This window comes from Tamandua tetradactyla, chromosome 7 (genome assembly GCF_023851605.1).
Source record: "Tamandua tetradactyla isolate mTamTet1 chromosome 7, mTamTet1.pri, whole genome shotgun sequence".
Lineage (NCBI taxonomy): Eukaryota > Metazoa > Chordata > Mammalia > Pilosa > Myrmecophagidae > Tamandua > Tamandua tetradactyla.
The window spans coordinates 113630907-113656063 of NC_135333.1; the positions used below are offsets into that span (position 1 = coordinate 113630907).

General features: G+C 50.5%; 2 protein-coding genes across 2 annotated transcripts; one reads left to right on the top strand and one right to left on the bottom strand.

The window, feature by feature from the left end:
* Nucleotides 1–2236: 2236 nt before the first annotated feature.
* On the bottom strand, nucleotides 2237–7880 carry LOC143642410 (keratin, type II cuticular Hb1). The gene is made up of 9 exons (XM_077110767.1): nucleotides 7463–7880; nucleotides 6197–6405; nucleotides 5521–5581; nucleotides 4673–4768; nucleotides 4306–4470; nucleotides 3909–4034; nucleotides 3372–3592; nucleotides 3103–3134; nucleotides 2237–2811 (listed from the first exon to the last, which is right to left on the bottom strand). Exons 1-9 carry the CDS (start codon nucleotides 7829–7831, stop codon nucleotides 2606–2608), a joined length of 1485 nt encoding a protein of 494 aa, XP_076966882.1. The 5' UTR covers nucleotides 7832–7880; the 3' UTR covers nucleotides 2237–2605.
* Nucleotides 7881–17459: 9579 nt separating this feature from the next.
* On the top strand, nucleotides 17460–24925 carry LOC143642408 (keratin, type II cuticular Hb6). The gene is made up of 9 exons (XM_077110765.1): nucleotides 17460–17925; nucleotides 18949–19157; nucleotides 19813–19873; nucleotides 20626–20721; nucleotides 20924–21088; nucleotides 21360–21485; nucleotides 21813–22033; nucleotides 23984–24015; nucleotides 24145–24925. Exons 1-9 carry the CDS (start codon nucleotides 17557–17559, stop codon nucleotides 24321–24323), a joined length of 1458 nt encoding a protein of 485 aa, XP_076966880.1. The 5' UTR covers nucleotides 17460–17556; the 3' UTR covers nucleotides 24324–24925.
* Nucleotides 24926–25157: the final 232 nt, after the last annotated feature.

Below are 25157 nucleotides of genomic sequence, written 5' to 3' on the forward strand. Positions count from 1 at the left end.
CAAGCTTTTCACTTGTTTTTGGTCCTCAGTTCCTCCTCCCCCTGATCTAAATAGTGAAGAGTCCCTTATCCCTTTTACTTTTCCTTCTTAACATCTCTGTGCAACGGTTTATCTAAAATAAAAAATAGTACCTATCATAGAGCTGAGAATTAAATATATTACTATATGCAAAGTGCTTGAAACTAGTAACAGTCATATGAATGTAATTAACCTTTCATTTATTGGAGTTCTTGGCAAGTGTTTTGGGCACCTCGAAAGAAAGGTCGACTCTGGTGTCTAAGGCTAGCTGAGTTCCCTCCTGCCCCATCTGGAGCTAGCGTGACTTTGGGCAGGAGGAAGAGGGATACAAGCCCAAGGGTTAGAGCCAGGGCCCCCTAGCCAGAGGGTACCTCCCCAGTTCAGCACCCAGTGGCATCTGCCCATCACTCCTCCCCAGTTCTACACCTGTGATTCTCACCCCACCAGCACACATGGGTCCACCTGCTCATGCACACCCCACTCACATTCAGGCACGCCCACAAAATCCCACCCTTCAGCACACATACACAGATGTATAAAAATTCACACATCTAATGAAATTCAAATATAGAAACCATCACAGTCACACGCACAAACACACACCTATTTCCACACGGATGCCTGGAGGTGTGCCTGTACCTGGAGGCAATTATACTGCACCACTCACAGCTACATATGTCAACAAGCTTTGCAGAATGAATATGCAGAGGGCACCCATATACACGGCACAGCTGCCTGCATCAAGTTCCCTATTTCCCTCTAGCCAGGCAGACCCTTTATTTTCCCCAGCACCTGCCTTCTGTCTCCAGTTGCCTCTGGGTCTTTTGTCTCCACAGGCCCCTCTCATCTAGTTCTCTCTCACCTCGTCTAAAGAATAATAGGACTTTAGATTGGTAAGGGACCTTAGCAGCCAGACATTTCCTTTTGTGAGCACACTGAGGCCCAGAGAGGGGAGGTGATTTACTCAAGGTAGCTTAGAGAGTTATTCCATTTTCCTTACCATTCTGCATCATGGACATTATTCAACATATGTTGCCTGAGTCTGTCTAGGACTGGGACCCTAGAAGGTTTCCTGGGGACAAGGCTTGTAGGGTGGGATGGGAAGGAGAAGAGGCCCAGAGATGGAGGGAGGGTGAGGGTGAGGTAGGGAGGATCACCAAAGCCCAGCTGGGCTGATGAGTGCAGTGGGATGGGAAGGGAGGTGTCGGAGGCAGAGGTGAGAGGTCAGTGGGGACGGCAGATGCGATGTGTGTGGAGGGATAGAGGGGTGGCGCTGGTACTCAGGCCTTGGGTCTGTACTCTGACAGGGCCCGCTTTGAGTTGTGTGATGTCACAGTGTAGGGGGCTGGCTGGGACAATCACAGGTTCTGGAACTCTCCTAGAGCTCTCTCCTGCTCAGCATTCCATTAGGAAGGTGGAAGGGCCCCCTTAGGGGCGGGGAGACCTCGGCTTGATCTTTCTCCTGGCAAGAGGCTCTCTCTTTTCAGACTCAGACACTTCCCTTCCCCGCCCCACCCCACCCCCACTACCGCCATCACCCCCACCTTCTAGTTTCACCTGTGCTCTCACCTCTAAATCATGTCCTTTTCTTGCTATGTGCTATTTTCTGTCTTTGAAGCAATGTATCAGCTATGACAGTTCTCCTAACTCAAAAGTGACTCCATTTAAAAATAATAGCCATGCTAAAAGCTTTTTGAAAGTTTAAATCATCTTCATGTATTTCCCCTTAAAGAATTCCAATAAATGACTCAGGCATGAGCCTCCACCTCACCCACCCCCCACCACCTGCCCCCACGATGCTTCCCTAAGGTTTGGGTGTTGGGCAATCTAATTTTCATAGTCCATCAGTTTATGACTATGCACAGGGATGCTATCTGGGAGGCAACTGCGGCTTGGTGAAATGAGCACTAGAGATGCACAGAGGTTCACCCCCAGCTGTACCACTGACGTGGGTGTGGGGCCCTGCCTGACCTGCTCTGTGTCTAGGTCTGGTTTCTTCATTTGCAGGATGGAGTCTGAGAAACATTAAGTTTGTGTGGATGAAATCACATTGTGTAGGGGCCCAGCACAGCCCCTGGCTAAATCTGAGACCGCTGTGAGCCCGGGTATAGGAGGCTGCACTGGGGACCCCAGGCCTAGGCCTTCCCCTGTTCCATGTGACTTTGGAGACCCTCCAAATCCCTGACTCCTGAGGAAGTTAACAGAGATGCAGACAAGGTCCAGGGCTGGCTACATTGATTTATTGGACACACAGAGTAAGACAGATTAACAGGGAGAGGAGAAAGGAGAGAGAGAGGCTGGTGGGCCTCTGCGGCCCAGGATTGAGTCCTGGGCCTGGCCTGGCCTGCCCTTAAGCCCCCTTTCTGTGGGCGCTGTGGGGACTTCTCTCTTGGGTGGCCTTTCCCAGCTCAGGGCAGCGGAGTCAAAGAGGAGGGGTACACGCAGAGAAGTGAGGAGTGGGGAGTGGAACGGATGTTTCAAAGTGCAAGACAAGCAGCTGAGTGCTCACTCCGGTCCCTGGAGCCGGGCGAGGCCTGGCGGGCCAGGCCGGAAAGATGCCTGGGCCCCCAGGCTTGAGTTGGGGCGCCTAACACTTCCGGCAGCTGGTGCCACAGGAGCCCACACCGGCGGTGCCCAGGCCACAGGACGTGGCAGAATTGCAGGGGGCGCACATGCCGGTGCTCACCGCCAGGTTCCCGGTGCAGGGGGCGCTGCAGACGCTGCCCGTCACGGGCCGGGAGCCGGACATGCACAGGTCGCCGCAAACCACCCCCCCCCGGGAGCTGCTGACACCTGCAAACCCCGAAGGTTGAGTCAGAATTTCTGAGGGGCATCCCGCCTCCTCCACTAATGTCCCTCCCCAAGCCCTGGGCTCTGGGGAATTAAAAGTCAGGAGCTTCTTTAGTCGACAGCTCCTGGTCCAGCTGGTTTCAAAACGGTGGACTTCCCTGCTGTCTGACCTGGAATCTCTCCAGCTGTCAGTCCAGCCCACTCTTTTATAAATTTAACTCTCAGTGGAATCCTCCTTCCAGGCTCTGCCCTCCCTCAGAGTAAATCTGTCCACACAGGCCCTGTGTTACTTACAGACATTCACGGAGCCAACGCCTTCACACAGTCTGGAGAGGAGAGAAGAGAAGGAGAACATGAGTGGCCGGGCTAGAGTTCCTGGAGGAGCTCCAGAATCTTGTCACATGGTCAAGGAGGTGGAAGCAGAGGGTCTGAGGGGGCAGCGCATCCCCAGCCTCCACCGAGTATATCTATCTCCCCTCTAAGGGGGAAATGACAGGTCTTCTCCCCCAGCCCATCTCTAGCTCATTGCAAAGGTAGGGCTTGGTCTAGGCAAGGCCCCCCACCTGTGCTCCTCGCCCTCCAGCAGGCGCCTGTAGGTGGCGATCTCGATGTCCAGGCCCAGCTTGGAGTTCATCACCTCCTGGTACTCCTTGAGCAGGCAGGCCATGTCCTGCTTGGCCTTCTGCAGGGCGGCCTCCAGCTCCGCCAGCTTGCAGCGGGCGTCACTGAGGGCTGCCTCGCCCTGCTGCTCGGACTGGGTCACCGCGACCTCCAGCTTGGTGTTCTGGGGAGGAGGGTGGGGAGGGGAAAACGAGCTTTAACCAGATTCCAAGAGGGTCATTAGATTTCCATCCAGGGGCACTATCTCTGATCAGCTTCTTTCTCTTTCTCATCTCCTCACTCCCTCCAACACATGCACACACACACACACACACACACACACACGCATACCCCAGCCCAGACAATCAGGAGTGTTTCTATCGGATTACCCACCTGTGAGAGTATTTTCCGGGAAGTCCTTTCCAGAGTCTAACTTGAATCCGTCTGCTGCAGCTAACCCCATTCTCTCCCTACACTGAGGGGTGGGCAGGCTCCCGTACCTGGCACTTGGCGTTCTCCACCTCGGCTGTCAGCCTCTGGATCATGCGGTTCAGCTCGTTGATCTCCTCCTTGGTGCGGCGCAGGGTCTCCCCGTGCCTGATCACCGTGGCCTTCATCTCCTCGCACTGGGGGGAAGGGGAGACGCTCATGGGGTGCAGGATGGGACGTCCCACCCATGGAGGACACCACAGATGACTGTGCAGGTTGGGTAGTGCTCAGCCTGTACAACTACATGTGGCAGCCTGCTCATGTCCCCCTAACCTGCTTCCCTAGGGAAGGACACGCCACAATTGTCTTAGGCATCAGAAGCCCCAGGCAAAAGAAGCCCTTCTAAGATACACCCGGCCTCCCTCGCACTGCCACGTCTAGAAGGCAGGTGTCCTGGGCCGCGCTCACCTTGGTGCGGTACCAGGACTCGGCCTCAGCCCGGCTGCGGGTGGCGATGTCGTCGTACTGAGCCTTGATCTCGGCGATGACGCAGTCCATGTTCAGGTCGCGGCTGTTGTCCATCTTGACGACGACCGAGGTGTCTGAGATGTGGGACTGGAGAACGCGGATCTCCTGCAGGAGGTGGAAGGGGGCAGAAGTCTGCTCAGACCAAGGCCTGGCCTCCCGTAGCCTGTACCTCTTCTTGGTCCCCAGCTCTGCCCCCTTAGAGAGCCTCATGGCTGCAGCGCCCTGTCCACATCCTGCCTACCACATCTCAAGGGGCTCTAGGCTTGAGCCCTCTCTCCTCTCTGGCCGCTGGGCCGCGTCCCCTCACCTCCTCGTACAGTCGCCGCAGGAAGTCGATCTCCTGGGTCAGGGCCTCGGCGTTGGCCTCCAGGTCAGACTTGCGGACGTAGGCACAGTCCACATCCTGTGAAAGGACAGAATGGTACAGGCTCCTGGGCTGCATGGCAACCTCGGAAGGCCATTTCATCCATCCCCCTGTGTCTGGGCAGGATCCTCCCTGACCATCTCAGACAACCATGAGACCCTTGTGCTGACCTGCCCTGGCCCCATATACCCATCCATTCGCTCTCTACCTTTCACCACAGCACTTTCTGTAAGGTGCTGACATTCACATGACCGAGCCAGTGTCAGAAAACAAGTAAATCAATCCTCTCTCAGACCTGTGTGCCCTCTTCACCGGTCACCAGTCTTGTAAGTTGTCTTGTAAGTTGACTGACCACATAGGAGTCACGTGCTGTTTTTCTAAAGTGTCCTTTGCCTTCCAAGATCCCTTGGGCCCCCAACCCTTCTTTCTTGTCCAAAGGTCGAAGGCTTCTCCCTCCACTCTAAATCTCATATGGGACATCTGTGCCCTGGGATATCCTCTCTTCTCCTCCACCTGCCCTGTCCTCATTCCTACCCAGCCCACTCCCTACACCACAGGAAGCCTACCCAGACTCAGGCTCAGTCTGCTCCCCAATGCTCCCAGAACTTGTTGCTACTCCTAGTTCCGCCCGTGGCTCTGCAGTTCTGTGTCCTGGGTCCATGTGCCAGTGCCACCATCAGCCTGGGAGCTGCTAAGAGCACAGCCCTGTCTCCTTCTCTTGGGGACATTCCACTCCCCCAGTGCCCAGCTCAGCCTTGTCTCTGCTCAAGAATCAACAGATAGGCACTCACCTTCTTCAGAGCCACAAACTCATTCTCAGCAGTAGCCCTCAGGGCCACCTCCTCCTCGTACCTGACATGGGGGACAAGAGGAGAAGATGGCATTAGAAGATGGCAGACACATGGTGTTGAGTGAGATACCTTCCCTGGCGCAGGATGGGAAATCTTCCAAGCCTTGTAGCTTTGAGTTCACACGGGCCATCAGCACTGTATGAGACTGTGTGCTCCTGAAGGCCTTGTGCAGGTTACGAGCTCCGAAAATATTTGTGCAATTATATGGACACTGTCAAATCGCTCTACGCTGTGCTTGTGAGGATTCCTGATAATGAAAACTCACACTTACAGTTACCAATCCTAATACCATGGTTTAAATTTCAGAACCTGAATGCTTTTAGTAGAAATACAAACACACACAGGGGCAAAGGCTAAAAAGATGAGTCTGGGATGAATCTAGATAATCCAAATGATAGCTTTTAGCCCCAGAAAAGCTGTCTGTTCAAATCAATACTCCTCACGTTTTTACTAGATGCTGCCCAGTGAAATTAACAAAGTTATGAGTTTTCTGTGTTCAGATCTCTGGCTCTACATTGCCACTGGGCTTCACAGGTGAGCAAGAGGTATTTGTGAGAGTGGCTTAGCCAGACCCGAGAACAGACAGCAAAGCAGAGCCACTGCCTGCTGCACTCACTTCTTCTTGTAGCCCTCCAGCACCTCCCGCACGTGGTTGAGCTCTGAGGCCAGCCTCCCGCTGTCGGCCTCCACGCACTCGGCCTCCCGCCTCAGTGTCTCGATGTAGCCATTGAACAGTGGCTCCAGGTTGCTCTCGCAGCACCTGCGGTTCTGGTAGAACTGCCACTTGGTCTCCAGCAGCTTATTCTGTTGCTCCAGGAAGCGCACCTGCCATGGGATGGGGAGAAGAGGTCAGGTGGCTCTGGACACTGTCCAGTGATGGGGGCTTGCTACAGAAGGAAGTGGTGGTAACTCATATCACAGGGGCTCAGTAATAGCAGTTGAAAGTGGGTAGAGGGTGGTCACCTGGAGGCTGAATATGATTTTGCTTTCCTCATTCAAGGAAAATTCAATAAGCAATATCTGAACCCCTTTCAGAAAGTCCCTATGGACTATTGAACAACATCTGCATTTCCCAAGGGAGAACAATATGGCATAGTAGGTGTAAGACTCAAATAACTGTTCCAAGCAAATACAGATACTCGACTTTCAAAGAAGGAGGGAAACTTCCACTGCTGCTCTGTCGAGCCGAGTCGCCCAAACCATGGGCTTCTTAGGGCCCTGATGACATTGGGTCAAGACCCATCCCAGGACCCGAGGCCAGGAGGAGTTAGGGTTTCTGTTCAAGGTGACCCTCTCCCTCAGGACAGAAGATGTCCCTCCCAGCTGGTCAGAGAGAACTTGTCCCCAGACCACGGGGCTGCACAGGTGCGAGTGAGTCCCCTGGGCCTTTTCCCATCTACCTTGGGCGTTCCAGAGGCAGTAACCAACTTACTGGTGTCCTGCTTGTCCCCTTGGGGCTGAAGTCACCCTTTCCTGACACTTCTGCAAACCACAAGCTCAGGCCACATCATGTCATTAGGACAGAACCAGGCCTGGGAGCTTCTGGGACTGCCCTAGTCTGGGTGATTATGTCCCGAGTGTACACGCTGACCCTCTCTTCTCAGACTGGCGTCTCTTGGACTGCCTTGGCTGTGGGCCTGTCCATCAGATTTGAGCGGAGAGTGTCAGGACTCATATTCTCCATCTGTCTGTCTGACTGCTGGCTGCTCTGCATCCAGGTTGCTTATCACGAGTCCCCCATCAGAATCAAACAGTGCTGCTGGCTCTGTTTGTTTCCTCTCTATCTGTCCGCTCCATCAGACTGAGCGCTCTATGGGCAGTTTGCCACATCTGACCCTATCACAGTACCTAAGTATCACCGTCCTGCACACGGGCCACCCACCTTGTCGATGAAGGCAGCAAACTTGCTGTTGAGACACTTGATCTCCTCCTTCTCCTGGTGCTTCACGCACTGAGCGCTGGGGTCGATCTCCAGGTTGAGGGGCGTGAGGAGGCTCTCGTTGACTGAGACGCTGGTGATGCAGGGGGCGGTGGGCCCGCACACGCCGCCCGAGCGGTAGCCGAAGCTGCGGCCGCACGAGCCGGCGCGGAAGCCCCCGCAGACGCTGTGGCTGCCGAAGCCCCCGGAAAGGCCGCGGTAGCAGGAGATGCCGCGGTAGGGGGCGGCCGTGATGCAGCAGCGGCCGGGCCGGGGCCCGCAGGCCGAGGCACAGCTGAAGGCGCGGCCGCAGAATCCTGATCCGCAGGTCATGGTGGTTCTTGGGAGCTGGGATGCAGAGCAGAGAATGGGAGGTGAGGCGTCCTGGTGGAAACTCCGATGTGCATCTCAGGGCGTCCGGGCCCTATTTATGCTCAGAGTCTGAAGAGGTTTAGCCAGATGGAGTCTGGGCAATTTGCTGCTTTATGGGCTTGGGCGGTTAGTCGGGCCCAACGCCTCTCCAGAAAGTGCTTTAATGGTGGAGTGGCCCGCGCCCTCCTCTGTGTGAAGGCTGCCAGCTCCTGGGCGGTAGGGGCACCCAGCACGTTTCATCTTCAAAGTGCCTCGCCAGCAGGACATGCATTTGTGGGCAATGGGGAGGAGAGAGAAAAGCAAGGGAAGGGAAGGGAAGGGAAGGGAAGAGGCCAGCTGCCAGAAGAAAGAGGTCAGGGAGAAGGGGGTCCATGTGCTTAGGGGAGGGGACCCAAGGAAGACGGAGGTATTAATAAACTATATCCAGATGTTTCCATTCCAGTAGTGGCTAAGGTGCTACACAAACACACATCTGGATTTCCTCCAAACACCTGATTTTTTTCCTGCCAATTTGTGGCTGGCAGATTATTAAATGTTTGTCTTTCACATCTTTTCAACTTTTTAAATGAGAGTTTTCCAACATAAGCAAATCTTCATAAATCCTCCACCTCAATACCTAGATTACACCATATTTGCTTTCACATTGCCCGATTAAGTTGAAGATAGCGTGGCATGTCACCCTAAATACTTCAGCGTGTATTTCTTAAGAATAGGAACAGTACCATTTTCACATGCAAGAAAGTTAACAATTCCGAAGAATCATTTACCAGCCAGTGTATACTCAATTTTCCCAAATTGTTCCAGAAATGTTTTTATACATTGCTTTATCCCTTCTGTTTTCTGTGAACTGGAAGTTAAATCTAGAGCCCGTCTGTTCAATATGGTAGCCAGCAAATTTGCCTATTTAAATTGAAATTAAAATGAAATATATTAAAAGTCTGGTTACCCAATTGCATTCACCACATTTTAAATCATTCATAGTCAATATGTCTACTGGCTACCTTTGGAATATTCCCACTATCTCCAAAAGTTCTATTGGTCATTGATGGCCTAGAGGTTTGATTAGAGTAAACTTTTTTTAGAGGTGGAATACTTCGTAAGCAATATCATAGGATACATTTTTATTAGAGAAATTTTGGGTTACAGAACAATCATGCATAAAATACCCGGTTCCCATACATCACCCTGTTATTAACACCTTGCATTGGTATGGCACATTTGTTACAATTGATGAAAGCATATTTTTATAATTGCACTATTAATTATAGTTCAGGGTTTAACTTAGGGTTCACTGTTTGTGTTGTGCAGTTCCATGGTTTTTTAAAAAAATTTATTCTAGTAACATATATACAACATAAAATTTCCCATTTTAACTACTTTCAAGTTACATACACAATGTCGTGCTACCTTTACTGCCATGTATAACTCTTACTGTATCACGCTAAGAAACACAAAATTTCAGGTTGTCCTACTATTGGTGATGCTAAATTTGATCACTTGAGTACATCTGTTCCTTTGCAACATAGATTCCTTTATTTTTCTTTTTAAAAAGTATTTGTATTGAGAAATCTTCACACACACATTCTATACATGGTGTACAGTTAATGGCTCACAATATCATCACATAGTTGTGTGTTCATCACCATGATCATTTTTTAGAACATTTGCATCACTCCAGAAAAAGAAATAAAATGAAAAAGAAAAATTCATACCATGAAACTTACCCCTTCCTCTCATTGACCACTAGTATTTCCATCTACTCAATTTATTTTACCCTTTATCCTCCCTGTTATTTATTTATTTATTTTTAATCTCTATTTTTTTTTTTCACTCATCTGTCCATACTCTGGATAAAAGGAACATCAGACACAAGTTTTCCACAATCACAGAGTCACATTGTAAATGGTGTATCTTTATACAATTGTCTTCAGGAATCAAGGCTATTGGAACACAGCTCAACAGTTTCAGGTACTTCCCTCCAGCCACTCCAATATACCACAAACTAAAAAGGAATATCCACATAATGCATAAGAATAACCTCCAGGATAACCTCTTGACTCTGAAATCTCTCAGAAGAAACTTTATTTTGTCTCATTTCTCTCTTCTCCTTTTTGGTCAAGAAGCCATCTCAGTTTCCTGATGCCGGGTTCTGGCTCATCCTGGGAGTTCTGTCCCATGTTGCCAGGGAGATTTATACTTCTGGAAGTCATGACCCACATAGGAGGAAGGGCAGTGAGTTCACCTGCCAAGTTGGCTTAGCGAGAGAGGCCACATCTGAGCAACAAAAGAGGTTCTCTGGCCTAATTTTAAGTAAGCTTAACTTCTCCTTTGCAGGAATGAGTTTCATAGGGGCAAACCCCAAGATTGAGGGTTTGGTCTATTGATTTAGTTATCCCCATTGCTTGCGAGAATATCAGAAATTCTCTATATGGGGAAGTTGAATATTTCTTCCTTTCTCCCCACGCCCCCAAGGGGACTTTGCAAATGCTTCTTTATTCACTGCTGAAATTACTCTGGGATATCATAGATCCCTTTTTCATAAGAAGGTATTTTCCTTTTATTGGTCACCTACTATATGATCATCATAATATGGCATCAACCACCTCTAATTCTTACACCAACCATATGAAATATACATCATTATCATCATATTACAGATGAGGAAGCTGAAGTTCAGAGAGGTTAAATAACTTGCCAAATCTCCCAGCTGGTGAGTGGCTGAGCCCAGGGGATACCTTGCCTTGTCACCTGCAAGCTATGGTAACCCCTAGATTCTTAATTCCTGAAAAAATTCAAGAGGGTAGAGAAGCACATTTAGGAGGAGATATCTGTGAATTTAGGTTTGGGAAGAGTCAGTCTAAGGAGGATGGACAGTGTCAGAGGAGGTTGGGATGGTAAGAACCAGGGGGAGGCAAGGAGGTGAGCATGACACAGGGCAATGTGATGCTGTTTTGATACTGGGAGAGGAGCACGCGCTTGATCTCCCCTTCAGGGACCTTGTGGCTGACATTTGAAGGAAGGGGATGGAAAAATGTCAATTATTTGTCTAACTCTTTGTTATATTATTACCTTGATATATTATAAGAATATATATATATATATATGTATATATGTTCTACTTACCAGGTACCAACTCCCACTGCAATAGAGTAGGTCCTAGGAAAGTTAGCTCATAAAGTGCAGAGGTTTGATAAATTGAAGAGAAGAAAAGGGAAGTGAAATGATTTGGCTGGCAGCTCCCTGTAGCTGCTGCACCTCAGGGCAAAGACAGATGGGGGGGAAGGCAGGTGATGATGGGAAAAGAGAAGAAAGGAGATCTCAGAGCAAAGACTCTGTGTGTCTGTGCAAAACACTCAGAAGTGGGGCCCTATGACAGGACAGACATGGAGGGAAGGGACTCTATCTGTCCCTGGTCAACCTAGAGGAGGGTGTGGCACCTGCTGTCACTTTATGTGTTTGGGGTAGCCAGGCCAGGCTCTTTGTACCTTCACCTGCAATTCTGGGCCATGCCCACAATTGGGCAGTTGTGTTCCCAACAAACCAGCTGGCTGGGTATCCCAAGGAGGAGTGTAGTGAGTCAAGGTGAATCTCATACATGCTTTACCTTTTCTACCAGTGTAACTCCTTATAAAAATGACATGTATAAACACAAGATAATTACTAATGGCTGGTCATTGCTAAGCAATTTTAAAGAAGTCAGAGCAATGTAAAGCAAGATATAAGGAAATTCAGAATTTCACTAAACTTAAGGCATTGTTGATTGTTGCTAATTTTTGAAGACCTAAAAGGATATCCAACCTGTTCTGTTTTCTTAGAGTAAAAAAGCTTATAGGGGGAGGGCGGAGAGGAGGAGAGAGGGTTGGCAGAATCGCCACCATATGGCCTGGGCTCCAGCAATCTGGGCTTTATAGCAGTTAAAGTAGTTTTTATTGTGAAATGTGTTACACACACAAAAGAATGTGTAGGTTGTGTACCTGCCATCTACAGTAAGAAACAGTTCTTATGTGTAATGTAGGAGCCTCTTATATGTCCCATTCTGACTGTACTACTCTCTTTCCTGACCAAGGATGACCCCTCTCTTGGATTTTATACTAACCATTCTCTTGCTTTCCTTTACAATTTTATAACCTATGTATGCATCCCTAAGTGGTATATTATTTTTGAGCTTCATATAAATGGAATCATACCATATGTATCCTTTTGGGTCTAGTTGCTTTTTCTCGTCGCTGTTTCCTACAGCTGTGTTGTGTTCATTTTCACCATGGATTGTACTCAATTTTACCAGCATATTCATCTTTCTATCTTAATGGCTTCCAGGTTATTTTCAGAGTTCTGTATTATGAACAAAGCTGCCATGAACATGCTTTTTTTTTTGTCTTCTGCTGCTTTTGTGCAAGAGTTTTCCTAAGGTATATGGTTATTTTTTTTTAAATGATGCAAGTAGTGCTTGTTTAGTCTAGAAAACTTGTTTATAAGCATTTTTCCAAACTTAAAAAATAATAACATCTCTTGGGCACTTACTTAATACTAACAGCCTGATATGCATTAACTTATTTAATTTTCACAGCTTCCTTCTGAGGTTGGTGTTATTATTCATTATTCTGCCTTTACATATGAGGAAATTGAGGTTAAGAGATTTGCTTAGGTTGCGCAGTTAGTTGCAGGAATGGCACTCAGAACTGATGTGTTTGACCCTAATAAAAAGGGAGGGGTTTGTCTCATTGCACTCTTAGCCATCTGCTGTCTGCCATCAATAAGGGTATAACATAGTTATGGTTCTTGTATATACACATAAACACACTCCCTCACTTTTACTACCCTGTCCCACCCAGGAACTCCTTCTAGGTTCTTTGGGGGTGCTCTCGGAGTTCAAGATTAGTGGATGGCAGAGAATTCACCCTTGTCCTTTGGGAGCTCGCATTTTTTTTAAACAGAAAAACTGGACACATGCCCAGATCATAAACAAAAAGCAAACCCCTCAGTACACCAATGTGTACAAATGTTTCATTCGGGGATATATCCCAAGGACTTGGCATATAGTTGGTGCTCAATAAATATTTGCCGAATGAATGAAATGAATACCAGCTACACAGTAAATGCTGAGTAATGGAGCTATCACAGCTTGGTGGTTAATTGTGCAAAGCTTTCTTAGTAGGTGGATTAGGAAAAGGGGGAGGGGAGCAGATGAAACAGGCTAGAGAGTGGCCATTCCTGGGAGTGGAATGGAGAGATATTCCTGGCTGAAGCCTGAAGGAGGGAAGAGGAGAGTGAGATGTGACCTGACCTATAACAGGGTGGTGGGGAAAGCCAGCCAATGAGGGAATGGATCTCAAAGGCCTTGGGCACAGGTGGTAGAGTTGGGGAAGGAAAAAGAAGCTGATAGGGGGAGATGGATTTCTAGGGAGAAGGGGGCAGGGGAAGATGCTGTGATTTCACTCTATTGCTCTTGGGGGTAACTTGTGCAAAGAGAAGGAGACTGACTGCGGGGTGGAGAGAGAGGGAGACAGAGGAGATTGGGGAAGACAGGAGGGTAGAGAATGGAAGTGGAGGAAAAATGAGATGACCCAGGGGAGAATGGTGGGGGAGCATTCTGGAATTGAAGAACAGCAGAAGACGAGTTGGTAGGGGAAGGGGTGCAGTAATGAGGGCAAGTTACAGACCTACCCAAAGAGGTGAGCAGCCTCAGCTTCAGCATTACAGTAATGAACCCTCACAGGGCAGGAACATGGGGTGGGGAGATACTAGGGTCTCTACTCTCAGAAATTTCAGGCTCAGCCTGGATGGTGGATGTGCCTCAGCAGGGGTGAGGTTCCGGAGTAGGGCCCCAGTTCAGCTCATGCTCCCCACAAGGAGCTTTGGCCCCTTCATACAGTAGGACTCCCCTCTGGTGGATTCTGATGGACAATTGGCTGGTGTTAGCTGAGGAGGCAGGGCTGTGACATGGGCCTCTCCCCAGTTCACTAACGCTTCTGCAGAGTAGCTGGACCAAGGCCAGCTGTCTCATCAATCGCTTGGGTTCTATGCAAACAGCCACTCCCCCAGTTCCTTAATTTCCCTCACTGGAATCTGGCTTGCATCCACTTTCTGTAAACAGGAAGCATGAGCCTTGAGGTTAGAAAGGGCATGGCCCTTTCTTGGATACCTGCAAGCCCGGTGTGCAGACATTTTGGTATCCACTAGGTGGAGAGCCCACAGGCAGCCTCCCAGCCCTCAGCCACAGAGCTGTGCAGAGCACAATCCCAAGGGGACACTGGACCTGCTTCCAAGGCCTCTGTCCTGAAAGGCTTTCCCTCTTTCTCCACCTTCACGGATTCTCATGATCCTGTCCTCTCATACAAGGGCCCTCAGATGCTGCTGCTGCCTCTTTACCCACTGGCCCTGACTTACCTCTCCCACTCTCTGCAATACCTCTGTGTATCTCTTTTCACCAACACTGCCCCACTTGCCTAAAGCGTGTCTTTACCCCAGGAGCCTTCCCTGCTTTTCCCAGCAGGCTAGCTGCATTTCACATTGCCCAAGGATGGACACTGTCAGCAGGCATTGCATTCCTGAGCATCTCATAGTACATCTGTAGAGCAGCCTTCTTTAGACTTCTGGCCTTTCTCAGAATGTGGATCTGCCTTCTCTGTCAGACTGGGAGCTCCCTTTGGTGCCTCTCACCTTCCAAAATGAAGGCAGGGTTCAGATATGGCAGGGGCATATCATTCACAGAATCTCAATCCCATGACTGGGAGATTTTATCTAGTCTAGCTGATCATCAATCTTGAGGCATCTGCCTTATAACATCTTTAATAGCAGCAGGATAATGGAAGTGAGCCTTCCTAGAACTTCCTAATGCTAAAATCACCTGATTTGGCCTTTATTTCTAGGTACCCCTTAAATAAGATCCACTTGGGCCAAAACAAGGGACTTTGATCTCCAGATTGTTTTGTTTTACTTTTTCTTCACACTCATGGTGGTCCCTCCAGAATATGAAGTGTGCCTCTTTATATAAAGCTTCCTTAAGTGGGAGAGATACCCCAAACTCTTTTAGGAAAACTTGACTACACTTACTAGACTCTTTCTAGAAAGTTCTTCCTGAACTCCCACCTCTATCAGTCCTACTGTGGTGAAAGCCTGCCTTATCTTTCTCCCTTTGGAGCTTCATTATATCCAAATGGATTACTGAAGGCATTTCCCTGACTCATGGTATCCCCCATCTACTGTGCAGACCAGTCAGGATGTTTCAAGATGTAGTAAACAGTGAGATAAATGAGTATATTGTTTGATTTATGGCTGAGGATTTCTGATGGTCTGTGAAGGCCAAATAAGAAATACAAATTTATGAATTTGTTGCAGATTCCAGACTTTTTGGATTATCCAAGTTTCTCTTGTCATCTAGTAGTGTGGTTGGCCAAGGATTCTATTTGCCTTTATGTAATGAGAAGTTCTGGTTGGCCTTCCTTGGAGGCAGTTGGGTTGGAGTGGGGATTGAGGGAGATGCATTTGTTTTGGTGCTCTCTTCTAAGATACAAGGGAAACTATAGCCACAGGGGTCAGTTCTCACCTGCCCATTGGCCTGGCCCCCACGGTGGATTAATAGTAGGTAACATTTATTGAGCACCTGCTATATGCCAGGTGTTGTGCTAAGCATTGTCCTTGAATTATTTAATTTAATCCTTCTGTTAGTTCTTTAGTGGGAATTGGATTTAAGTTGGGTAGGAATGTGGGTGGCCATATCCCTACCTACCCATCAAACCTGCCAATATATCCACAGCAACAGAAGCAACCGACACATATTCCCATCAAACATGCCAATATATCTACAGCAGCAGCAACAACAAATATGACTACATACTTACAGTGTGTCAGGCTCTGTTCTAAGTACTTTACATTCTTTTAATCCCTACACAACTTTATGAGGCAGGCACTATTTTTATCATTTTACAAGTCATGAAATGAAGCCCAGAGAGATGAAGTAACTTGCCTGAGATTACACAGCTAGAAAGTGGCAGAACTGGAATTCGAAACCAGTTTGGAATCTGGGTCTGTGCTCTTAACCATTATGCCATGTATTTAAACACTTTTTTTTAGTTGTAACCATAATAAAAAAAATTGTTCATAGTGACTGAAAACACACATACATACACACCACATATGATTGAAACAAAAATGTCATGGAACAACAGTTATGCTTCCTACACATGATGCACTCTGATATTTTCTATTCTATTCTCCATTTGATTTTGTTCTAGTCTATCTCATTAAAGTAAAATTCTGGATGCTCTCATTAGTGGTTCACAAGCTAAAGTCTGAAAAAATGTCCCCCCCCCCAGCCATTTGTTTCTCAATAGTAACACTAAGGCACATCTGCATTATGCTCTGGGGTTTACTGAATGAAAGCACATCTCTGTAAATCTCCATAGAGTGCTGGGTGGGAAAGGGGTAACCCATTTCGCAGAGGAATGAATGCCTTCTCCCAGATCACGAAGTCAGGAGCAGAGCCTTGGTTCCTGCCAAGACCTTTTGAGTTCAAAACCTATGCTATCCCTACTGCCTACATCATTATGGATCTGTTTTAACATTTTCAAAGGTCACTGACAAGGTGGGAATAGAAGGGAAAGGAGCAGGGACTCAGTGGGTGATGGCAGGGGACCAGGTGCTCTCCTCATACTGCTCTATCTAGATTTTATGTTTTGAGCAAATGCTATACAGACCCATTACATCAGTGCTTACCGCAGGCCTTCTGGGCTCTAGAGAAACACCGAGGCCTGACGTGAAGTCCAGACATAAGATCATTGCTTGGGGCCTAACTGGGCATACTTGGTCTTTCCTGGGGCCAATGTGCTCCTTGGGCTTCACAGAAGATTTTGAAGGGAAGAAATGCCTCCTCTCAGCACGGCTGGCCAGTGGCTTGATGAGTTTGTCAAAGGTTGGTCTGTGTGCAAGTCGGCTTGACAAGAGTGTGTGAGCATTTGTGAAAGACTGTGGGTATTGGAATGCCTGTATGTGAGTGCATGGTGTATGTGAGAGAGAGGGAAAATGCTGATGAGTGTAGGTGAGGACTTGAGAGCAGGTGTGAAGGTGTTGGGTTCATGTGTGGGTGATTAAGTGTTGAATGTTTAAGTTGAGGTTTGTTGGGTGTAGAAAGAGGTCATCAGGGTCACAGAAACCATCAAGTGCACCCCAAGTTCCACATTATTTTCTGTTGATCTCATCCTCCCCCGGCATTGCTGACTATCCCAGATCAGCACCACGGACAGAGGCGCGCATCGCCTCAAAAGGGGAGGAACAGGCGGAAACGCAGCCCCGCCCCTTCTCTTCCCTCCATTCCAGCCTGAGTCATTGCCAACCCCAACCCTAAGCCCTCAATTTCCCCAACTGTGTATTAGGACGTGCGGGTGAGGGGTGGGGAGGTGAGCTGGCCCTTTGAAGTTGAAAATTGTGCAGTTTAAGGCAAAAGGTTATAAACATCTGGCTGCATCTGGCCCCCAATTAAGCACATTAAGGGAGGAGTGACAGCAGCTAAACAACCCAAGCCCATAAAGGCTACTAATTGTCTCTGACCCGTGGTCGCGCGCAGTTCGGCTCACCCCATATATAAAAGGCCCACAGAAGTCCCAGACATAAACATCCAACACCTCCTCCACTGTGCCCATCTTTAGGACGTCTCCTTTCTCCAAGCTTCCATCCCCAAAAGGAGCATCATGACTTGTGGATCTTACTGTGCTGGTGGCGCCTTCAGCTGCGCCTCGGCCTGCGGGCCCCGGCCTGGCCGCTGCTGCATCACGGCCGCCCCCTACCGCGGCATCTCCTGCTACCGCGGCCTCTCCGGGGGCTTCGGCAGCCACAGCGTCTGCGGGGGCTTCCGCGCCGGCTCGTGCGGCCGCAGCTTCGGCTACCGCTCCGGCGGCGTGTGCGGGCCCACCGCCCCCTGCATCACCAGCGTGTCAGTCAACGAGAGCCTCCTCACGCCCCTCAACCTGGAGATCGACCCCAGCGCTCAGTGCGTGAAGCACCAGGAGAAGGAGGAGATCAAGTGTCTCAACAGCAGGTTTGCTGCCTTCATCGACAAGGTGGGTGGCCCGTGTGCAGGACCCTACTTAGGTACTGTGATAGGGTCAGATGTGGCAAACTGCCCATAGAGTGCTCAGTCTGATGGAGCGGACAGATAGAGAGGAAACAAACAGAGCCAGCAGCACCGATTCTGATGGGGGACTCGTGATAAGCAACCTGGGTGCAGAGCAGCCAGCAGTCAGACAGACAGATGGAGAATATGAGTCCTGACACTCTCCGCTCAAGTCTGGTGGACAGCCCCACAGCCAAGGCAGTCCAAGAGATGCCAGTCTGAGAAGAGAGGGTCAGCGTGTACACTTGGGACATAATCACCCAGACTAGGGCAGTCCCAGAAGCTCCCAGGCCTGGTTCTGTCGTAATGATGCGATGTGGCCTGAGCTCGTGGTTTGCAGAAGTGTCAGGAAAGGGTGACTTCAGCCCCAAGGGGACAAAACAGGGCACCAGTAAGTTGGTTACTGCCTCTGGAACGCCCAAGGTAGATGGGAAAAGGCCCAGGGGACTCACTCACACCTGTGCAGCCCCATGGTCTGGGGACAAGTTCTCTCTGACCAGCTGGGAGGGACATCTTCTGTCCTGAGGGAGAGGGTCACCTTGAACAGAAACCCTGACTCCTCCTGGCCTCGGGTCCTGGGATGGGTCTTGACCCAATGTCATCAGGGCCCTAAGAAGCCCATGGTTTGGGCGACTCGGCTCAACAGAGCAGCAGTGGAAGTTGCTTGGCACAGTTATTTGAGTCTTACATCTACTGTGCCACATTGTTCTTCCTTGGGAAACGCAGATGTTGTTCAATAGTCCATTGGGGACTTTCTGAATAGGAATCAGACACTGGTCTATAGTTTATTGAATTCTCCTTGAATGAGGAAAGCAAAATCATATTCAGCCTCCAGGTGACCACCCTCTACCCACTTTCAACCTCGACTGAGCCCCTGTGATATGAGTTACCACCACTTCCTTCTGTAGCAAGCCCCCATCACTGGACAGTGTCCAGAGCCAGCTGACCTCTTCTCCCCATCCCATGGCAGGTGCGCTTCCTGGAGCAGCAGAATAAGCTGCTGGAGACCAAGTGGCAGTTCTACCAGAACCGCAGGTGCTGCGAGAGCAACCTGGAGCCACTGTTCAATGGCTACATCGAGACACTGAGGCGGGAGGCCGAGTGCGTGGAGGCCGACAGCGGGAGGCTGGCCTCAGAGCTCAACCACGTGCGGGAGGTGCTGGAGGGCTACAAGAAGAAGTGAGTGCAGCAGGCAGTGGCTCTGCTTTGCTGTCTGTTCTCGGGTCTGGCTAGGCCACTCTGACAAATACCTCTTGCTCACCTGCTGAAGCCCAGTGGCAATGTAGAGCCAGAGATTTGAATATAGAAATCTCATAGCTTTGTCAATTTCACTGGGCAGCATCTAGCAAAAATTTGAGGAATATTGATTTGAGCAGACAGCTTTCCTGGGGATAAAGGCCATCATTTCAATAATCCAGATTCATCTCAAACTCATCTTTTTGGCCTTTGCCCTGGTGTGTGTGTGTATTTCTACCAAAGCTGTTCAGGTTCTGCAATTTAAACCATGGTATTAGGATTGGTAAATATGAGTAAGTGTGAGTTTTCATTATTAGGAATCCTTGCAATCACAGCCTAGGAGATTTGACAGTGTCCATATAACTGCACAGATATTTTTGGAGCTTGTAATCTTCACAAGGCCTTCAGGAAGCACACGGTCTCATACAATGCTGATGGCCTGTGTGAACTCAGAGCTACAAGGCTTGGAGGATTTCCCTGGGACTGGGAAACATGCCATTTGAGCTCATTCCCATCCTTCTTCAGGGAAGGTATCTCACTCAGCACCAAGTGCCTGCCATCTTCTAATGCCATCTTCTCCTCTTGTCCCCCATGTCAGGTACGAGGAGGAGGTGGCCCTGAGGGCTACTGCTGAGAATGAGTTTGTGGCTCTGAAGAAGGTGAGTGCCTATCTGTTGATTCTTGAGCAGAGACAAGGCTGAGCTGGGCACTGGGGGAGTGGAATGTCCCCAAGAGAAGGAGACAGGGCTGTGCTCTTAGCAACTCCCAGACTGATGGTGGCACTGGCACATGGACCCAGGACACAGAACTGCAGAGCCACGGGCGGAACTAGGAGTAGCAACAAGTTCTGGGAGCATTGGGGAGCAGACTGAGCCTGAGTCTGGGTAGGCTTCCTGTGGTGTAGGGAGTGGGCTGGGTAGGAATGAGGACAGGGCAGGTGGAGGAGAAGAGAGGATATCCCAGGGCACAGATGTCCCATATGAGATTTAGAGTGGAGGGAGAAGCCTTCGACCTTTGGACAAGAAAGAAGAGTTGGGGGCCCAAGGGATCTTGGAAGGCAAAGGACACTTTAGAAAAACAGCACGTGACTCCTATGTAGTCAGTCAACTTACAAGACAACTTATAAGACTGGTGACCGGTGAAGAGGGCACACAGGTCTGAGAGAGGATTGATTTACTTGTTTTCTGACACTGGCTTGGTCATGTGAACGTCAGCACCTTACAGAAAGTGCCGTGGTGAAAGGTAGAGAGCGAATGGATGGGTATATGGGGCCAGGGCAGGTCAGCACAAGGGTCTCATGGTTGTCTGAGATGGTCAGGGAGGATCCTGCCCAGACACAGGGGGATGGATGAAATGGCCTTCCGAGGTTGCCATGCAGCCCAGGAGCCTGTACCATTCTGTCCTTTCGCAGGATGTGGACTGTGCCTACGTCCGCAAGTCTGACCTGGAGGCCAACGCCGAGGCCCTGACCCAGGAGATCGACTTCCTGCGGCGACTGTACGAGGAGGTGAGGGGACGCGGCCCAGCGGCCAGAGAGGAGAGAGGGCTCAAGCCTAGAGTCCCTTGAGATGTGGTAGACAGGATGTGGACAGGGCGCTGCAGCCATGAGGCTCTCTAAGGGGGCAGAGCTGGGGACCAAGAAGAGGTACAGGCTACGGGAGGCCAGGCCTTGGTCTGAGCAGACTTCTGCCCCCTTCCACCTCCTGCAGGAGATCCGCGTTCTCCAGTCCCACATCTCAGACACCTCGGTCGTCGTCAAGATGGACAACAGCCGCGACCTGAACATGGACTGCGTCATCGCCGAGATCAAGGCTCAGTACGACGACATCGCCACCCGCAGCCGGGCTGAGGCCGAGTCCTGGTACCGCACCAAGGTGAGCGCGGCCCAGGACACCAGCCTTCTAGACGTGGCAGTGCGAGGAAGGCCGGGTGTATCTTAGAAGGGCTTCTTTTGCCTGGGGCTTCTGATGCCTAAGACAATTGTGGCGTGTCCTTCCCTAGGGAAGCAGGTTAGGGGGACATGAACAGGCTGCCACGTGTGGTTGTACAGGCTGAGTACTACCCAACCTGCACAGTCATCTGTGGTGTCCTCCATGGGTGGGACGTCCCATCCTGCACCCCATGAGCGTCTCCCCTTCCCCCCAGTGCGAGGAGATGAAGGCCACGGTGATCAGGCACGGGGAGACCCTGCGCCGCACCAAGGAGGAGATCAACGAGCTGAACCGCATGATCCAGAGGCTGACGGCCGAGGTGGAGAACGCCAAGTGCCAGGTACGGGAGCCCGCCCACCCCTCAGTGTAGGGAGAGAATGGGGTTAGCTGCAGCAGACGGATTCAAGTTAGACTCTGGAAAGGACTTCCCGGAAAATACTCTCACAGGTGGGTAATCTGATAGAAACACTCCTGATTGTCTGGGCTGGGGCACACGCGCGCGCGTGTGTGTGTGTGTGTGTGTGTGTGTGTGTGCATGTGTTGGAGGGAGTGAGGAGATGAGAAAGAGAAAGAAGCTGATCAGAGATAGTGCCCCTGGATGACAAATCTAATGACCCTCTTGGAATCTGGTTAAAGCTCGTTTTCCCCTCCCCACCCTCCTCCCCAGAACACCAAGCTGGAGGCCGCGGTGACCCAGTCCGAGCAGCAGGGCGAGGCAGCCCTCAGTGATGCCCGCTGCAAGCTGGCGGAGCTGGAGGCCGCCCTGCAGAAGGCCAAGCAGGACATGGCCTGCCTGCTCAAGGAGTACCAGGAGGTGATGAACTCCAAGCTGGGCCTGGACATCGAGATCGCCACCTACAGGCGCCTGCTGGAGGGCGAGGAGCACAGGTTCGTACTGTAGCCAGTTTTTTCCCCCAACTTATGTTGGTTCCCAGAGTGCCCAGTCCTCACACTCCTGGTACCACCCGACTTCTATTTCCAACCCTCCCATCCTGCTTCTGGACAGGTAATTGTAGTAAGCACTGTGTATGCTTTCTAACCCCACTGAACCTCTAAGTATTCTTGTGTTTGGTCTGGGATTGGGGTCTTCTAAAAATCACATGACAGTTTTTCAGCACCAGGAGTCAGTCCTCATTCACTCCTGTACCTGGGATGTCCCAGCTTGGGCTGGGGGCCACCTACTCTGGACAGTGCTTGCTCACCCTGGCCCAGTTATTCCAAGTCCTTCTTCCCAAATCCACCTTCGACCTCAGCCCTTCAGAGTTCAGATTTGTCCCACCATGACAGTTTCAGATAGGTGACTTCATGAATTCATCCTTATTTTTCTTATTCTAATGAGCCCCTCCCACCCCCAAGTGGTCTTCGATTGCAGCAGGTGGAACTGAGATTAGACAGCAGAGGCCTTGTGCCTTGCATAGGTTTGCCCTGCTCTTGGAATTTATGCTTGTTTGCTGATTTTGCAGGGGAGGCCACTTCCTCCTCATGGGTTTTTCAGTCTTTCCACCAGAGGGCGGCTGCAGTGGCTCCAGCTCCCATACATAAGGAGAAAGCCCTGGGATGTGGCCCAGGGCCCATTCTCCGCCCTTACTTCCTTCCCCATAAATTGGTCAGTTATGCCCTAAGCCTCTCCTCTTCTCATGTATAGCCACTCCCTGGCCCTGGAAGAAGGGGAGCGGAGGGTGAAGATGCAGCTGGAAGATCTAGGGGGCGCCTTGTGTTATAGGGAGATGGAGGATACAAGCTGGTAGCCAGAGTAATCACATGGAGATCCCAATGAACTCCAGTAAACACACTGCAGAGCTGGAGGCATTGAACCTGATGGGCCTGGTGAGCTTCAGGAATAAAGAATTCTGGGAGGAGTTTTTCAAACTGAATTTGGAGGTTGGAGAGACACATGGAGATGGCATTGGAAACTGGCTGGCCCGCTCCCCCACCAGAGAGCCCTGGGAGTGAATTCAGAATCTTTGGTGTGGGTTACCTATGCAACCTGGGCATAGGACGATTAAGATGGTGGGCCACGGATTCTTTTAATATCTGAAGCTGTTCGCCCCAACCTTTTGTTCTGTTCTCTCAGGGGCTCTGTTTGTTTCCCTTAGGGAGACAGTGTCGTGTGGGAAGGAAATGCTGGCTGGGCTGGAGTCAGACAGCCTGAGTTACAGCCCTGACTCTGGCATGGGCTGTTTGCTCTCCTGTGGCCTCAGCTTCCTTATCTGTCGAACAAGGGAACTGGTGAAGACAGTTTCTGAACTTGTTCCAGTTCCAAAATTCCATTAATTCATCCAAGGATTATGTATTGAGCCAGGCATTGCTATAAGGCGCTTTGGATTCTGCAGTGGGGAAAACAGTAGGCAAAGATCTCTGTGCTTCTAAAGCCTACATTCTAATGACACCAATCAGGCCTGATTTGGGAAGTTAAATCTGTTGCCCCCTCAAAGACATTTCCAATTCAATCAGAACTAGCACAGAAATAACAGCAGCTAACACTTAAGCACTCACCATGTGCCGGCTATTAGCACTTTACATGTAGTCGTTGATTGAATCCTTACAAGGAAACCAGGAAGTAGATTTTCCCCATCAGTAAAAGGAGGCTGAGAGAGGTTTTACTAGCTTGAGGTTGCACAGCCAGTAAGAGGTGGAGAGCTTGGCGCAAGCAGGCACTCGGTCTTCAGAACCGGGACGGCGCCCCGGGGCTGCCCTGCCTCCTGGGACGGCCGGTTTACTGCTCCTTCCCTTGGCGACTGCGGGGAAGGCGGGCCACGGCTCTCACCTTCGCACGCGGCTGCGTGGTCCCGGCGGCGTTTCCGCGGCACTGATCTCTCCTCTTTCCTCTCCCAACAGGCTGTGTGAGGGCGTTGGCGCCGTGAATGTCTGTAAGTAGCAGCGGTCCTCCCTCTTCTCCAGCACAGGTGGTCCCTTTGGGGAGGGAAAATTGAAGCTCGCCCCAAAGCTGCCGGCCCGTGGCTGTGCCTGACGCGCGCTTTCGCTTTTTGTGCCTCCAGGCGTCAGCAGCTCCCGTGGTGGCGTCGTCTGTGGCGATCTCTGCACCTCCAGGACTGCCCCTGTTGTCACCGCCGGCTCCAACGGCCCAAGCAGCAGCAACATCGTCGTCGGCACCCCTAACGCCTGCGCGCCCTGTGGCGGGGTCAGCGCCGGCAGCGGCTGCTGTAGGAAGTGCTAGGAGGCCGCAGCCCCGGCCCGCGAGCATGACGCTCACCTCTGCCCAGCCAGGACCTCGCGCAACCGCTACGCACCTCCTGCTGCCCCACGCGCCGCCACCCCGCGGTTCCCAACCATCAGTCGCCGGATGTTGACATTCTGCGTGACTGCCCTACCCTGTTCCCTTCTGTGCGCCCACCCCCCAGGCGCCCTGAGCCCTGGGGAGGCCTCTTTCCCTAGCCTTTCCTGGTAATCAATTTGTTGCCCTGAGGTTTCGCCCTTTCTTCTGACTTCTGTTCTTTGCTGGTTTCATCGATCCTGCCTGACCTCTCAGTCCAAGCTTGGAGGAACAGCGTGGGACCCCCACCTGTCTGCCCTTCCTGGGAATCGGCCAGCATGCTTCTGCCTTTGGAATTGAGATGGTGGACAATGATGGCGGTTTTTCTGTAACTCTGGGGAATATGACTATGGGAAGGGAGGGCACCTCCCTTCAGGGACTGCCTGCAGAAGCTTCTAGAAAGCCAACCACTCAACCACTTGGCGCCTTTGCTTCACTCTGTTTCCAATAAACTCCTTGTAGCTAGTCAAACCTGGTGCCTCAGAGTCTTGAAATTGCCGGTGCCTTCTTGGGATAGGTGCTTCCTGCGGGAGATTTCCTCAGGACCTCTCCAGTCATCTAGGTATTTTGGTAGGTGAAAATGTCTGCTGGAGATGCCACCCATCTGGCTTTGAGCAAACCGAGTCTTGTGGTAAACAAGGAAGACTCTTGGAAGCAGGGAATCTTGTGGGGTCATAATCCTCTCGAGACCAAGGTTTCTCAACTTTGGCACTACTGACATTTTGAATAGGATATTTC

Coding starts and splice junctions, on each gene's coding strand:
- LOC143642410 (XM_077110767.1), bottom strand. CDS start 7,831: ATGACCTGCGGATCAGGATTCTGCGGCCGCGCCTTCAGCTGTGCCTCG. Junction 6,406..7,462: donor TTGCTGCCTTCATCGACAAG/GTGGGTGGCCCG, acceptor ATCCCATGGCAG/GTGCGCTTCCTGGAGCAACA. Junction 3,593..3,908: donor TGGAGAACGCCAAGTGCCAG/GTACGGGAGCCT, acceptor CCTCCTCCCCAG/AACACCAAGCTGGAGGTCGC.
- LOC143642408 (XM_077110765.1), top strand. CDS start 17,557: ATGACTTGTGGATCTTACTGTGCTGGTGGCGCCTTCAGCTGCGCCTCG. Junction 19,874..20,625: donor AGTTTGTGGCTCTGAAGAAG/GTGAGTGCCTAT, acceptor GTCCTTTCGCAG/GATGTGGACTGTGCCTACGT. Junction 22,034..23,983: donor CTGGAGGGCGAGGAGCACAG/GTTCGTACTGTA, acceptor CTCTCCCAACAG/GCTGTGTGAGGGCGTTGGCG.